Here is a 17,027-nt window from a genome sequence, read left to right as displayed (position 1 = left end):
AGCTGAACATAGAGTGTCCCAATAACACACTCGTAGAAACAAACATCGTTGGAACAGGCATCCTAAATATACCATATAACTGCGTCGCATATTGTAAAAATACCAAACTAACACCAAGTTTTAACAATATTAAAATAAATGTTCCTGTCGTCCATACAGAATTCAACATTATAAACGACACTTGCTGTAACCCGGAAAAGGTGCAAGAACAATTGAATAACGAGTCTCCAATCTCTCTTCAGAATATTGATCTTGATACCTTTACCTTTGAAACGAAATCTAAATTAAAAGATTTATCACATAACACAGATAATTTAATAAACGAAAATCATATTTTAAAATATGGAACTCATTATTCAATCATTACTATTTTAATTTTAAGCCTTATTATTGTCTTTTGTGTAATTAAGTTTTACTCTTATGTTAAAAATAAAGACAACAACCGTCTTCCTTTTCGCTTCCCGAGCATCAATCCAATTCCAAGAACGGCTCCAAACCCAGATCCAATTCCACCAGCAAAGCCGACCAAACCACGATCATCCCCTGAACAGATCCCACTTCCCAACATCAGAATAAACACGTAATCCTAAACTCCGCAACAATCATCCCGTAGTTTAGTTTACTGGGGGGAGGTGTTATATCCTTTGATTGCATCCTATAGTACAGACACAAACCCTTTCCTTGCTTACCTAGCATATTCATACTCCATATATACCGCTTTCCGCTACCCGACCAGTTAGTCTCATCCCAACACCCAAACAACCCAGACGGTTGTCGAATTTAATCTTGTATTCTTTTTTTTAAAAACAATTTCAAACCGAGGCTCATAACAGTACGCAACTAAACCTCGGAAATTACAAAATATTTACACTATTATAATAAAGCGTAAACACACATTTCTTTGTTGCCTAAGATGTCAGCAATTACAGCATATTTTTGAATAATGCTATTATTCATAAAAAGCCCCACACTTACGTCACGCTTTATGCTATATATTTTACGCCAATAAACTAAGGTGGTAAATATTTTGGATAAAAACCCTAATGTGGGAAAGAGACCATAAGTTGCTGGCAACATCAAGGAGAAAGGTTTTCATGGTTTGTCATCATGTCATTTTGATATTTGCAATTGATAATTTGACACATGTAAACAATATAATGTTAGATGGTAACACTGAAAGGGTGGCAGAACGGTAGGTCTTTGTCTATATCAGCTCAACAAAATACATGGATGCTTGTTATTGGTCTAAAAATAACCGAATGATTTTAAACACACGACCGCTGGGGTGACGCCGAGTTTTGAATAGTCAGTTACTCTTTGAACGCGCCGCGGAACATTTCTCGGAGACACTTAGTCCTCTAATATCAGAAGTGGTATTCGGATTTTAAAGTAATCATTCCCCCCAAGTTAAGACGAAAAGGACGAGTGAGCGAGTGCGCGGAAAGTGGGTTGCAGCAGCAACTCAGGGTAGTGTTAGCTCGTCTAAATGCCCTAGAGGACAATTCAGTGCGTACTTCAAGTTCCTCGATGGCCGGTAACGGAGAAGACCCCCAAGTGCAAGCACACTCAGAGACGCCGCATGAGGACGTGGCCATCACACAAAACTCCTGCGTCCAAGTTCTATCGTCACCCGCTAGTTTCCCGTCTGCAGTAACGGTAACATCAAGTGAACACGACCGCGTGTTGGAGGTAACAAATAAGATCGCTGATGCGATAAATGCAGTTTCGGAGGTAAGGTCAAACCTTTATATTTCTAGTTTTGACCCATCGCTACATAATTTTGAGGCGTGGTGCGATAAAGTAGAATACGCACGTTCGTCAAATGGTTGGGATGATCGAGAGTGCTTAGCACGTATTGGAAACTGCTTAAAAGGTGATGCTCGAATATGGCTAAACGAGTGGGTTACGAACGATAGAACTTGGCAAAATTTTAAAAATCAATTTAAGGCGTTGTGTCCTCGGCGCGTAGACATAGCGGACATCTTGTTTAATGTTATGAACACAAATTCCGACAGTTACCCGACTTATGCGGAGTATGCACGTCGTTCATTATTACGACTTCAAATTGTTTCCGGATTATCTGAAGAATTAATAGTAGCAATAGTAATTAGGGGTATAACCGATCCACAAATACGAGCAGCTGCAACAAACGCTAACATACTCTCCCAAAATTTAATCAATTTCCTTTCTATTTACACAAAACTGTCACCATCAACAACTAACCAGCAAGTTGTAAGAAATAGTAAAATGAATGAGGAAGGAAGTAAAACAATCATAAAAAAAAGAGAAAGCACCGATGGAAAAATCAAGTGTTTTAATTTCAGTGCTTTAGGTCATAAGCATTTCCAATGCCCCAAGATAATGTCATCAAATATATCAAGTGCTTCTACATCAGTTACACCTAGTACATCATCTGAAAAAAAAAAAAAAAATCTTGTACTTATTGCAAGAAGCCGGGACATCACATTAACAATTGTTTTGCTAAACAGCTAAACAGCGAGCGAGCAGATGTTTAGAGAATACTTAATGTAAATTTTTGTTAAGAGATGAATGATTATAAAAAAAAAGATGATTTTAAATTCTCAACTCGTTTCAAAAATGACAAAAATGTCTCAGACAATGAAGACAAAATCAAAATAGGAATTGGAAAGGAAGTTATTGACAGTAATTGTGATATTGCAATGTGTAAAAAACTTTTCTACGTCAGAAATGCCAAACTATGCGGCTACCGTGTGGAAGGATATGACCATAAATTTAAATAATAGATGGAAACAACATAACCTATATAACATAGTTCAGGATAGGCGAAGTATCCTGACCCTCGCAAGACAAGAAAAAGGCGTAATAATTCCATTATCAGCAGACGTCTCCAACACAAGGTCTGACAATACAAGCGAATCCGAGGATGACTTTGAAATGTATTCGAATGGAAAAAATATGCCAGAAAAGGGTCAACAATTATTTATGGTGCAGCTTACAAAGGAAGAATGGGATGCTATTAGGCCCTTAAGTATGTTTTCTTTCTTTTATCACTAGCAGACCAATATTGTCTTTTCCTTTAAAAAGTCGACGTCGTATTTGACGCTATAATGTCCGTTAACGCTTCTATGGAATTAATTTAAGGATTAATTAAATAAAACTAGACTTGTTTACTATTTATTCATAGGTTCTTGTTGCATATTTTTGTTAGAAATATAACATAAGCAAGAAATTTTATTTCTTTTACATTTCATGTTTACTTGAAAAGATACTCTCTTGTTTGATGTCTGCTGGTCTACTAGTAAGTTGGAGAATGTAACTGCGCCAAGAAATATTTTTATTAGAATTTAATCTGTCGTTTGTCGGAGATTGCTCCTGCAATGTTTGCACAACAAATATATTAGAATAATTCAATACTGATTTATATTTACAGATCTCCCTGAAAGCAAAAAACCTACACTGCAGAAAGGAGTATGGAATAATTTTGTCCTGATTTCCACTCACGCCAAACGAAAATCCCATGCGCATATGTTCTTAAGCGTACCAAAGTTTCAGAAACCACGACCGGCATGTGTAATTTTATTACAATTTGGGGTTAATGTTGATGAAATTTTTGTAAAAATAGGATCAAAGCATTGAAGAGGCACCAGCCGATAAAGATAGATTATTCTCCAAGTTTTAACACAAGATACACGAAACGATGTTACTCACAAGGTAGTAAAATGTCCATTTTAAATAACGAAAAGATGTACAAAAGAATTAGTGCATGAAGGTGCATCTAACCTTCGGAAAAGTAAGGCCCGCTAAGAAATGGTACTGGGAGATAAGGAGCCACCACACCTTCCAAATGCAACAGTTATGCGTCAAGCAAAAAAACAGCATGTTGATAATAACCTAGGAACAGACTTAGTATCAAAGGATCTGAATGCTTCAATTGAAGCATTGTCAGAGCAGGCAGAATTCATAGGAAAAAAATACATCGCGTCCATTCATGGTAGTTTATCGCTCCCCATCTCAACTTCATGCATACAAAGAATACTGCAAACAAATCAATAGCACAGTGATGATAGATGCTACAAGTAGCTTAGTAAAAAAAAATCGAAATAATAAAGCAAGCCCTATTTTCCTGTATAGCATGGTAGTTAATTTTGATAACATAACAATACCAGTTCATCAGATGCTATCAGAAAGGCATAATGACGTGAATTCATCTTTTTTTGCGTGCAGGTACTCCAAAACCAAAGTTGTCTGTGATTTCTCTAAAGCACTTCTCTATGCAATGTGCAGGGAATTCAATGAGACATCCCTGAAAAAATATACTCAGGAGTGTTTTGTAACATTAAAAGCAAAACAACATATTTTGATACACATCTTCGTGTTGACATCGCTCATATATTACATGCTGTTTCATGGAAATGTTGGAAATCCGTTACCCACATTGAAGTCAATTTTTCCTCAGATGTGTTCCACTTATGATACAAGCATCAGACTTGGAGTATTTCAAAAACTTGCTGATTTCCACATTTGCAGTTGCGAGGCAAAAATACTTGGATTCCACTGTGGAATTTCCCATCAAACATAACAAAGCTGGCAAGGAGGTTTCATCCAAGATTAGTGTTCTAGAAATAAGGCATAATCTCGAAACTTTGATGACAAAAACAGGGATTGCTTTGAGAAATGATCTGATACTACCGCAGACAGTGAACATTTACGACCTGTTGATAACCTCGGTCAATATGTTCAATGTGAATCAGATGGTAGCAGAATAAAATCCGTTGCAGATTGGGTCGACGATATATTAACAACATCTTCTTCAACTGATAGAAGGGCGAGAAATGAATGCATTTTACATTCCTGCCTTCATTCCCTTAATGAAGACACTAGCTGTAGAATTTTCCACTCTGGACGAATTGCATTACTCCTAATATGAACGCCAATGCCTCTTCTGGAGCCATCGAGGGATTTCAATGATATCAAAACAAACGTTTTGCGAAAAGACCTACCTCGTGCTAATCACTTTTTGGTTACTTAAGAGATATAGACTGCTGAAGCTTGCTCTTTGTTGCCAACACCGCGAGACATAAAAATGAGGAACGACAAGACGATGAGACAAAAATACGTGAAAAAGAAGTAACATGTAAGCAGGACAATTTACAAATCGTGTCCTGTTAGTATGAGGTTAATTCCCAAAGAAGTCAGCATGACCCTGATTTATGGTCGGTAAAGGATTGGGGAGGGCAAGTACCACTACAATGGCCAGGAGGGAACGGAGGGGTTTAGTGAGGTATGCCGCCTATTATGGGGGGAGAGTCCCACATAACTCTCGTGTCTGCCCCGAGGCACGGAGTATGCGTAACGTATTCCCCTTCGGCAAAAAAAGGGACAAGTACCACAATCCGAATTTGTCAATGGTGCTATCTCTAGAAAAGGTGATGATGAAAGTGAGAAAGAAAGTATTTAAGAAATATCGGTCGTATGGGATCATTCTTACTGTCGGGATTTGAAACTGCTTTACACTATGACAGCGCCTATGAAGTTCCGTGTATCAACAAGAGGTTAAGTGTTGATTTGACAAAAAAAAGTACATGCTTTGGTGAATTTGCAGAAATACAATTAATTAACGCCAGATTAGATAATAAACATGGCACAGGTAGAAAATATAACACATGTTTTCTGGAAAATGGCTCAAAATTAACACAGCCCGTTAACATAAAAAATACAAATTTCTTCGTTCAATCTTGCTCTTTCGACTCTTTGTCGCAAGTAATACAATCGGCAAATATCGATCACCCACTGTATGATGCAGTAATAAAAAAAAATCCGCATAGCATGCTCCAATTTATTACCGAAACATTGGTTACTGGCTATAAGAAAAACTTACACTAATCGAGCACGCCTCCTTTTAAATTGGTATGACCCTCAACCTAATGTACAAACAGAAAATAAAATACTGTCATATACATTGAATGGATATGACAGTATTTTTAATTTCGTCCATAAAGCTTTGCGAATGGAGTGTGCATACAAGGGAAGAGTGTTCACGACTGTGCAAAGAGTACACATCTGTTCTCATGTCACCGAACAGAATAATAGCAAAATTGGGATTCAGCACTATAGAGAAAGCACTAAACTTTTGGCCCTGTCTTAAAAAAATAAAATGTTTTACTAAAGATTGTAATGGATTGATGACCCGTGTAAATCAGCCAGGGATTCATTGATGAGGACGTTCACGAAAATCCGAACGATAAACCTGGTATGCGGTGTAAGATTTCAGAACATCATTAGAGTTCAAAGATGTTGAAGGAAATACCGGTAAGATGTTATTTTAATATAACATCTAGCACTAGTATAGACTATAAGTCTATATTGTTGAAATACTCCTTGGAATTTCTGAGTTTTTTAATCAAAAATATTCTGTCAATGTTTTCGTCAAAGATGAATTGTTTTTTTGTTTTCACAAATACAATGTCTATTAAATTGGAGTAACATTATTTTTTCTTCTATATTATAATTATTTCAACAAATACTATATACTATTTTATAATAAAGCGTAAACACACACTTCTTTGTTGCCTAAGATATCAGCAATTACAGCATATTTTTGGATACTTCTTTTTTTAATAAAAAGCCCTACGCTTACGTCACACTTTAGGCTATTCATTTTCATGCCATTAAACTTAGCGAGTAAATATTTTGGATAATAACCCTAATGTGGGAAAGAGACCATAAGTTGCTGCCAACATCAAGGAAGCAAAATTGCCATAGCAAGGCAATTGGTATTTTGACATTTGTAATTGGGAATTAGACACAGATAGTAATGAAATAATTAAGTGTGAAATTAAAACGATTTTTTTTTAATTATTTTAAGATTAATTGGTGCTGTCAATTTTACTTCAGGCCATTTTACTGGATATTCGTTCCGTAATACAGGGAACTGGGAGCATTATTATGATATGGAAATAAACAAAACATTCCAATCTGCTGAAAACGAAATTGAGCCACATCTTATTATGTATGTTCGGCTTCAAGGAACATGATTTATTTCTTTTTTTTTATAACATAAGGTGGGAAATGACAAAGCGGCCTCCTGAATCTACCGAAATGGAAAGCGACCGCTGCCCATAAACATCCGCAATTGCAGATGCGTTGCCTACCTTAATTGATGGCGGAGGAGATGCACATAAAGAGGACATTCCCCTTCTGATGCGTCTCCTCCACCGTCAAATCCACTTTTTCTTTCCATCCTTTCCTCTGAAAAAAAGGGTGAAGGAAAAGAGACTAAAATTAGGCCTCTGGCACCACACTCATCACATGAAGCGCGGAATTGCTTCCACTTCACGCCTGATTTCTGTGTGGTCGTGGTATTATTGGCGAGCTGGCCCATTCGTGCGAAAATGTTAAAGCGGGCTCTACCACTGTTAAATTGCATTTGTTAAATAAAATTTCAAACTGCATAAGGCTTACAGGCCAGGTTCCAACATTAATAATTAAAAATGATTCAATTAGAGAAATGATGAGCTAAGTAGATTTAAGTGAATCAAGAATCATTTTTTCCCACATGATTATATGGACAAGAAACAACTTAGAACAAGAATTGATTTACACTTTTGGGCCAAGTCTTTCGAATTTGTAGATGCGGGCATCAGCTAGATAACTATAAATTATTGATTAAAAGATAATAACTTAAAATTACTAGCTTTTGCCCGAGACTCTGTGTAAATGGCATTAAAAAAAGTAAACAGCCTGTTTTCTTTGAGACTATGCTCTACATCTATACCAAATTTCATCAAGATTCATTCAATGGTTTAGGTTAAAACTCTAACAAGCTTCCATCTAAACTTTCACATTCAAAGTGATTGCTGCCCACAGACATTGGCAATAGCAGTTGCATTGCCTGTTCTTAACTGACAGAGGAGGTGCACAAAAAGAGGATGCAAATTCAAATCCACATTCCTTTCCCACCCTTTTCTTAAAAGATAAATGGTGGAAAGGAAAAGGGACTAAAGATGAGCCTCCGGCACCACATTCATCAGACTGTACACAGAATTGCCTCCACTTAACTTAAATCTTACTTACAAGTAGGAATTCTGGTGTTTGCATTAATATCTGAGCTTGTTGAATCCTTTGCTGGAATTTCCACATCTTCCTTAATATACTTCTGCACTCCCAACAGAGAAGTACATTCTCATACATGTATGTCTGGAATTTTAGGTGTTTTTTCTAATTATCCAATATTAAACAGAACATAAATGAACACAAGCTGTTTCTCTTCTGATATTTTTTGATAATAGAATTACTAGCTTTTGCCAGTCGGTCTGTCCGCATGGTATTAATAAAAACAGAAGTAATCTATCTATCCAAACTTTCACATTTAGAATATCAGTAAGATTATAATAAAATATAATTTACCTTTGGTTTTAAAATTTGAAATATTTCGTTGAATTCATCTAATAGAGCTACATTTCGGTCTGCACTCAAACAAACATAGCAAATATTAACTGTTTCCACTTTTATACTTATATTTAGTCTCCAATTGAACTAAATTGTTTTCAATAAATGCTAGGATGCGAAAATTCTTATAACATATTTTAGAATACCAGTACCCATTATATTCGAAAGCACAAAACATTATTTACAATTAAGTCGAAAAAAACGAGACACGATAAACAGTTTGAAGTTACAATCTGACATTGACAGATTATTCAGTGTTGCCAATGAAATCTTTCACCCGGCCGTGTACATCGTACAAAATAGCCGTTTTGTATGGGAAAAGATGTGCCGTGGTACAAAAAAGGAGGACTTATTAACATTATGTAGCTAGATATCGCTAATTTAACATTTGAATATAAATGAACTGTGTTAAAATTGTCCCGCATTTGTTTTATAAATTCGTAAATAATTTATTTCAGTTTCATTATTCCTGGTACAAATCATTGTTGACAGACGACTTCTTAAAACTCAAATTAAAAGAGAATTAATTAAAGAAAACCTATGAATTATTGTATATCTACGAAAAGTCGTAGCACCCGCTACAGCCCAAGGGTTTCAGCCATAGGTCGTAGATTTTACAATTTGACGGCAACACTGATCAGCACAGATGCAGAGTAGAACAAGAAAATTTAATTTATTGAAATAAGCAATTTTCTAAGTTTATTTGAATTCCGCGCGGTTGGGTTGAAGTCGCAGTTAAAAAGCTAGTTGTATAAAATTAAATAAAACGAACATCTTATTGGAAGCATTTTTATTTTGCACAAAAACTAAAGCGCTGAAGATTTTTAGGCCTAAATCTACAAAGAAAGTTTTGTACCAACTTGTGTCCACGGAGATAAAATAGTTTAGTTTCTTGCATTTTCGTTTGTATGGATGGATTTTCATCACGTCCATACAACTGATCTAATCTGAATGGACCTTACAGTCTGGAATAGTCCAGTCAATTCAGTTTTTTACTCCTTCCATGCGTCTTACATCTTGTCTTTGGTTAGGTGTTTTCTCTCATGGATTCGTTGTCTATGATTACGTAACGCACATGATCTTGCGAAATACTGTAACAATTATAATTTTAAAACCACATTTTAATGGGAATAAATCGTGAAGTTAATTTAACTATGTTTTTTTTTTCTTTTATTACCTTATCACAAAGCTGACAATAATGTTTAGTTTTCTTCAAATGTACCAAATTGTAGTGATTATTCGAGGATCTTTTGGAGCTGAATATTCTGTCGCAACCTGGACAAGGAACTCTAAAATGATGCAATTTCAAGGTACAGTCAGACCACTTCGCGGTGTTCAATTTACAGAAAAATTGCTTTGACCCTTGCAATGAGATAATCTCCGCCTTATTCATAACAAGCGCTAATGGTTTGTGGTACGGACTACCGATCTTGCGGTCTGGGGATATGGTTCACAGTCGAATTCTGCCATTCGATTGTGAACCATATCCTTGCACATGCCTACAGCTTGGAATTGTTAAAGGAAATACAAAAAAAATACCTTTGTACCACTGACTGATTTTTTTATCTTTTTATAGGATACCTTATTCCGCTCGTACTTGTAAACTTAAAAGCTATTGGTTCCACTTCCAAAATATCCAAAAGACTAGCTTTTTTTTTTACAAAAATGTATATATTGATTATAAGCTTTTTTACTTTTTATTTACATTTTTTATGACCAGTGATAAAAAAGTATATCATGTATCGTTCAGAAACATTTTTTTAAGTCAAAAAAAAAATAAAAAATCATAAGAAGTTATTTTTAAATCTATGGTTTTTGGATCGTATTGCATCAGTGCGCAAAGTGTTGCCACTTTCCAAATTTAATGATAATTCTATATGGTTTAAAGAGAAAATTATTAAGAGGTTATAATATTTTGGGGATACATACTTGATTGGCACACGTGGCTTATGTGCTACCGCGTGATAAAGATGTTTCTTATATTTATAAACATTATCGAATTGCATATTACATTCTACGCAGTAAGATAACTCAGTAACACTGTTACGTTTCTTTGGATGGTGTAAACGTTTGTGTGAGTCAACCGCTGTGCCGCTGGAGCACAACCGACCACATACATCACAAACTGATGGTAGATGTCTGAACCTGGTGATAAAATACCTTTCTTATACCATCAACTACATTAAGTAAACGGCGTCAGTCAGATTTTGAATTTTCTTTATAATATTGGCAAACGAGCAAGCGGCCTGAATCCACTCAAATGGAAAGCGACCGTTGCACAAACATCCGCAATTGCAGCGTTGCCTACCCTTCATTGACGGAGGAGACGCACATAAAGAGGACATTTCCCCTTCCTATGTGTCTCCTCCACCGTCATATACACTTTTCCTTCCCATCCTTTTCTTTTAAGAAAAGAGTGGAAAGAGAAAGGGACACTCATCAGACTGTACGCGGAATTGCTTCCACTTGACGCCTGTCTGTGTGGTCGTGGTATTGCTGAGAGCCGTACAGTGCGAACATGTTAAAGCTGGCTCTACCACTGTTAAGATAAGACGTTGTGATTTTTCACCGGTAACTTCTTTTATAGTTAAAAAAAAACATTTAACAATGTTATAAAAGCTCCTAATTCTATTGTAAAATCACATTATCTTACTAATCTTACTAATATTATAAATGCGAAAGTTTAGATGGATGTTTGTTAGTTCGTAGCCTAAACAGCTGAACGGATCTCGATGACATTTGGCATAGTAGTGTATGGTCTGGAAGAACACATAGGTTACTTAGTTTTTTTTTTATTTCGAGTCGCGGGAGAAAGTTAGTGTCATGTAAATATTAATTTAAACAATAATAATAGCCAATACGTACTTTATGTGAGATTCTATCGCTTTCTTAGATCTACACGTTGCTCCGCATTGGTCACAAGTAAACTGGGGATGCATTTTGTCGTAATGCTGCACCATTTCATTGTACGTACTGAAAAACTGTATTCATTATAATAGAACAGTAGAACCTTCATAACTCAAACCTCGGTAACTTAAAAACCTCTATAACTTCAAAAAATATGTTCCCTTCCTATCAGAGCCCAAATAATAATATTAAAGCCTTTATTGCTGAAGATTGTACATTTGATTTTTTTTGTAAGTCTAATTTTAAATTTACATTTTACCTACATCTATTTTTTCTTAGATATTGGCGACTCTTAAACCACTATCTACAGCTTGTCCCTGGACATAGGCCTCTTCTAAAGTCTTCCATTTTTCCCTAACTTAGTAACTTAAACGTTTCCACAACCTTTATAACATAAAATAATTTGTCGAAGAGAAATTTTGAACGAGTGCAAAACAAAATGCTTCAATATTTTCTGCTTGCACGATCTTTTATAAAATAATGTAACATCATAAAAGATAATGTATTCTATTTGTCATTGAAAATCAAATCTAAAAAAAAATGTTTAAAACAAAAGAATCACAGACTTTTTAAGTAAACTAAACCTGCAATGTCCCTGAACAATTAAGTATGATAATTTAATTTTCATTTACCAATCATGAGGCATTCAAGTAATAAAAAAAACATACAGACGAATTGAGTACCTCCTTTTGGAAAGTCGGTCAAAAACAGGAACAAGGGTACATACCTCTGTAATCCTATCCCTAACATAGCCCCTTGATAACTTAAACCTCTATAACTTAAAATATTTTGTGTTTCCCTTGGACTTAACTTATCGAGGTTCTACTGTATATTAGAGGAAGTTTGAGAGTAGCCCTAGTGGTAGAGAAAGTAAGGTGTGAAGGGTTAGCATGGTAAATAGGAGGGATGAATCGCATGTTACAAGAACGACGTTAGTTAGTGTAGAGGTACACAAGTAGAGGAAGACGTAGAAAGAGATGGATGTATTGCGTGAAAGGTGACATGATGAAGGGAGTGACTGAGATGACGGATGTTAGTGTTATTTGGAGGACGAAAACCCTACCTAGTAGGATAAAGTAGGGGAGATGATGATGTAATCTTTTTTTTCACACCTTGTATTAAAAATTGATATTTCTTTAGTAATCAATAATCTTATTTCTTATTAATATTATAAATGCGAAAGTTACGATGGATGGATGTTTGTTAGCGTTTGTAGCCTAAACGGATTTCCATGAAATTTGGCATAGGTTTAAAGCATAGTCTGGAAGAACACATTTTTATCCCGGGAATAGTTATGGTTCCCGTGGGATTCATTCAGTTTTTTAATGTTTACTCGATCATTCTTCAACGATTCAACATATCTTATTGAAATTTGGCACAGATATAAAACAAAGTGTGGAGTACACATGGGATAAGGACCATCTCCGAGAATTGTCCGGTTCCTGGGATACATAGCTTTTTATTTATATAGTTCGTATGTTTTCTAATACCACGCGGACGAAGTCGCAGGTAACAGCTAGTACTTACTAATAGTATTCCCTGCACTCTAAACATCGATATTGATATCGGTGTATAATTTTTATATGACGAATCACGTAAGCCTCAGTCTTGAATACATCCGCACATAAACAACATTTGTAAATAAAATGTGTGGTCAAATGCTGCTGCAGTTCAGATACTGTGTTCAATCTACCTGTGTTCTTTACGTCACATTCACAACATTTGTATGGTCCATTTATCTAAAAGAGAATAATAAAATAGGATCAGTTGTATATTTCAAAATGATTGCAACTTTACCGTAGATTATTAAAAAACAGATGAACTACGAAAAAATAACGCATTTTATAAATTCATGCGGATGAAGTCGCGGGGAACAGCTAGTATATCTATACTAATATTATAAATATGAAAGATTTGGATTTTTGTATGTATTCGATTGACGTAAAAACTATTGGACCGATTTCAAAAATTCTTTCACCGTTAGAAAGGTAATTTATTTGTGAGTAACATAGGCTATATTTTTTTTATTTAACGCATGTGAAGTTGCGAGCAACAGCTATACTAATATTATAAAGAGGAAAGATTTGTATTTAGAGAAAGATATGTATTGAAATAACTCAACAACTAGTGGACCAATTTCATAAATTGTTTTACCATTTAAAAGCTATGTTATCTGTGAGTAACATAGGCTATGTTTTTTACAAATAGTAAAGTTTTTACTTCTCGCGGACGAAGCCGCGAACAGCAATTAGTTTATAATCCACATAAGCTCATAGTAATCAAATCGAGGCTAAACAGTTCTGCGATCATCATCACCAGCTCACTATAGGTCCCCACCGAGGGGCTCGGAGCCTACCCTAAGTAAGGGTGACTAGGCCATAGTCAAACCACGCTGCACTGCGGGTTGACTTCACACATATCTTTGAATTTCTTCGCCGATATGTGCTACATCACGATGTTTTCCTTCACCGTAAGAACGTTGGGTAAATTATATACATATGAAAATTCGAAAAATCGAAACAGGTACAGCAGGATTCGAACCCAAGACCTGTAGATTACAAGTCTAGTGCTCAAACCACTGAGCCACCGACACTCAATTTCAAGTCTATAATATTAGTAACATTTTACAAACCGGTAAATGTAGTACAGTTTCATGTCTCCTTAGATCGATTGCAAGACGAAATCCAATATGGCATATTTTACAAAAATATCTAAGTTTCAAATTAGATTTTAAAGACAATCTTTTTTCCATAACCTCTTTTAGTACTTCGTAATTCAAATTTGTTTTAACATAAAATTCATTTAATTTCTCAATTCTCGTAGAAAGATCATTTTTTTCATATCTACATTTCGTTGGCCTTATATTTCTTTTAATTGATTTCTTATTTATTATTTCTTTTATTTCATCCTCACTAGAATCATTTATTTTATTATCTACATTTGAATCTACAGAAACATTGGATTGTTCAATTTCTATTTCAATTTTTGTGTCCTTCATTAAATGTTCGACAACTTCATTTTTTATCTCTGTAACTTCTTTCCTACCCTTAAAATCTTCACATATTTCATCATCTGAAGATTCATCTAATTCTTGTTCTATTTTCAAATCTAATAACCCTTTATTTTCTTTGTAACTCTCATGTACAATACATTTACTGTCAATAATTTTTGATTTTAACGTCGATAGACTGGATATAGAATAGTTCTGGAATAAATGAAATAAAGCAAATAAAATTAACCTAAAAATCATTTAGTACAACAAATTGTATTTATTGTAATTACTTAGTAATTATACAGCTAATTTCATTATTATTCTACAATACTAATATTACAAACATCAAAGTTTAGATGGACGGATGTTAGAGTTTGTAGCCTAAACAGCTGAATGGATGTCAATGAAATTTGGCATAGATGTAGAGGATAGTCTTGAAGAATACATAGGCTACTTGATTTGGTATTTTTTAAAAACAAGCGGATGGAGTTGCTGACGAAAGCTTGTCATTAATACAACATACATGATTGGTTAATTGAAAAAGAAAGTGTAGAGTTTGTCTTCTTGGGAAAGGCAATTTCTCTATAATTGGAACACCGCAAAGTACTCTGACTGTACATATTGTAACAATCTATACTAATATAATAAAGTGTAAACTACTTTGTGGCTTAGGACGTCAGCAATCACAGCATGTTTTTTAATAATTCTTTCTTAAATAAATTGCCTTACACTTATGAGATGCTTTAGGCTGTATATTTTCATGCTATTAAACTTAGGGGGTAAAAACCTTCATTTGGAAAAGGGACCATAAACTACAAGCTGCCAACATTAAAGAAGCAGTGTTATTACGGTAATGGTAATTTTGACATTTGCAACTAAGAATAAATCGATAATTTTCGATACTAAACACTATGTATGTATGTATATGTATATTATATATATCCCTATATATATATTTTCCCTCATCGCACACAAGCCTACGCAACAATACACAAATACATACACATACACACAGCAACACACACTCGTAAGTGCAATGATGGCTTATATTATACCTCAACTACCCCCTATATCATAAACTGAACCATGTTATAGTAGTTTAGGGGAGGCTGAAAACCAGCACGGCCTTCAGTGACAAGCTGGAGGCCGCATCAGCTAAGCCTTTTCCTTTTGGCCAAGAGTTTTTACCTTTATTTTTATTTCAGTAATAATTGTAAGTTGTTTTAATCAATAAATAGTGTATTATCCTTTTTGTTTTATTATTTTTTTTTAATTAGACAAATGTAAACAGTAAAATAAAATTTTTACAATTTCATGTGGATGTACCCGCATGGAAACAGGTAGTTATCAAATAAAACATTATTGTATTCCGCAGGGATGACGTGAGAGATGTTTTAAATCAAGATGTCATGGAAACTGCTTACTTCAAGTGGAGTATCACTTCTATAACTTAATCTTTGGAAAATACAGAACTGTGTCAAAGAGTAACAGCAGTAGAAAGGAACAATAAAAACATCAATTACATTTATGCCAGCAAAAATCACTGATTTCTCAATATTTTGATTAGGAAAACCAGAAAAGAGTTTACTTGCCTACATGCTAGCCCTGGATTAAAAAAAAACATTTGTTGGATAGAAATTAACGATTAAATTGTTACTTGTTATACTTACAATTAAGAGATGAGGTTTTTGCATTAATATCTGAGCTTGTTGAATCCTTTGCTGGAATCTCCTTGTCTTTTTTAATATACTTCTACACTCCCAACAGAGTTGTACACCTTCATTTATACATATCTGTGAAATTATGTATTTTTTAATTAACCCACTATTTTTTTAAAGAATTTCAATTGGTTTACAATTTGAAATAAAATTACCTGTGGCATTAGGATGTTAAATAAACCAGATAGTTCACCTAAAGGAGTTACATTTCGATCTGCACTTAAACAACCATGGCAAATAATAACTATTTCCTCTTTTGTACCCATTTCTACGTTCCAATTAACTTAAACTCGATGTGAAAAACTTTCCGCTTGCATTTAGTAAACATTCAGTAACCAGATTTGCATTGCACCTACAAAATAAAATACGCACAAAAATATAAACGAAAACGAAAAGCAATTTTTGTATTTTGACAAGTGACACTTGACATTTGATGTTGCTGCCTTTTATCATTCGAAGCAAATTGAGAAAGTATTATAAGCAGTAAAATTAAACAATTGTATTTTTTTTACTGCTATTAATTGAAACAGTTTGTTTTTAAAATATACATAAATATTTCCATTTGTATTAATGTTTAGTTAAATTATTTTTTTTGCTTTTATACTTTAACATCAAATCATAATGTTTTACACTCTGTAAAATATCAAACATAATGTCACATTCCCCGCCAGATTTTCCGATTCTTTTTTTTATATTTAAATCCAGGAATATAAATACATAGAACGATTTTGCGATCAGTTTCCCTTTTGTGCGCATTTTTTCCAAGTTTTTTTGGTAAATAATTATGTGTATTAATACAAATATAAAATACAATATAAAGTATAAAAGAAGAAAGAACTATTTTAGTTCACTATTATGCTGAACAATAAAAATCAATACGTGATTAAAAGATGGCACCGGTTGTGTACTTCAGGAGACTGAAATGTTTTGATAAAGTTATTGTCGTCCAGTAAAATGACGAAATCACGAAGATTTAATTT

At 34.4% G+C, this 17,027-nt stretch overlaps 3 protein-coding genes and 1 long non-coding RNA gene across 5 annotated transcripts; 1 reads left to right on the top strand and 3 right to left on the bottom strand.

The window, feature by feature from the left end:
- The first annotated feature begins 994 nt into the window (after window positions 1-994).
- On the top strand, window positions 995-2,493 carry LOC106105849. Its single transcript, XM_013286305.1, has one exon. It carries the CDS (start codon window positions 1,528-1,530, stop codon window positions 2,491-2,493), a length of 966 nt encoding a protein of 321 aa, XP_013141759.1. The 5' UTR covers window positions 995-1,527.
- A 1,708-nt stretch (window positions 2,494-4,201) lies between these two features.
- Window positions 4,202-8,143, bottom strand: LOC106105881. Its single transcript, XR_001225764.1, has 2 exons — window positions 8,056-8,143; window positions 4,202-4,598 (listed from the first exon to the last, which is right to left on the bottom strand). It is a non-coding gene; the product is annotated as an uncharacterized LOC106105881 (long non-coding RNA).
- Window positions 8,144-9,205: 1,062 nt separating this feature from the next.
- Window positions 9,206-14,189, bottom strand: LOC106105879 (PR domain zinc finger protein 5-like). 2 transcript variants are annotated; one of them, XM_013286337.1, is made up of 6 exons: window positions 13,970-14,189; window positions 12,865-13,076; window positions 11,296-11,411; window positions 10,360-10,575; window positions 9,608-9,719; window positions 9,206-9,521 (listed from the first exon to the last, which is right to left on the bottom strand). In XM_013286337.1, the coding sequence occupies exons 2-6, from the start codon at window positions 12,889-12,891 to the stop codon at window positions 9,441-9,443; spliced, it is 552 nt and encodes a 183-aa protein (XP_013141791.1). In that variant the 5' UTR covers window positions 12,892-13,076; window positions 13,970-14,189; the 3' UTR covers window positions 9,206-9,440. The 2 variants fall into 2 exon arrangements, with proteins under 2 accessions (XP_013141791.1, XP_013141790.1); XM_013286336.1 differs by having other exon boundaries at window positions 11,296-11,403.
- Window positions 14,140-17,027, bottom strand: LOC106105848. The gene is made up of 4 exons (XM_013286304.1): window positions 16,203-17,027; window positions 16,000-16,122; window positions 14,196-14,542; window positions 14,140-14,146 (listed from the first exon to the last, which is right to left on the bottom strand). The coding sequence occupies exons 1-4, from the start codon at window positions 16,311-16,313 to the stop codon at window positions 14,140-14,142; spliced, it is 588 nt and encodes a 195-aa protein (XP_013141758.1). The 5' UTR covers window positions 16,314-17,027.

Source organism: Papilio polytes, unplaced genomic scaffold (genome assembly GCF_000836215.1).
Source record: "Papilio polytes unplaced genomic scaffold, Ppol_1.0 DF822622.1, whole genome shotgun sequence".
Taxonomy (NCBI): domain Eukaryota; kingdom Metazoa; phylum Arthropoda; class Insecta; order Lepidoptera; family Papilionidae; genus Papilio; species Papilio polytes.
The sequence above is the reverse complement of the archived record's forward strand: the minus strand, read 5'-3'. Positions and strand labels throughout refer to the sequence as shown.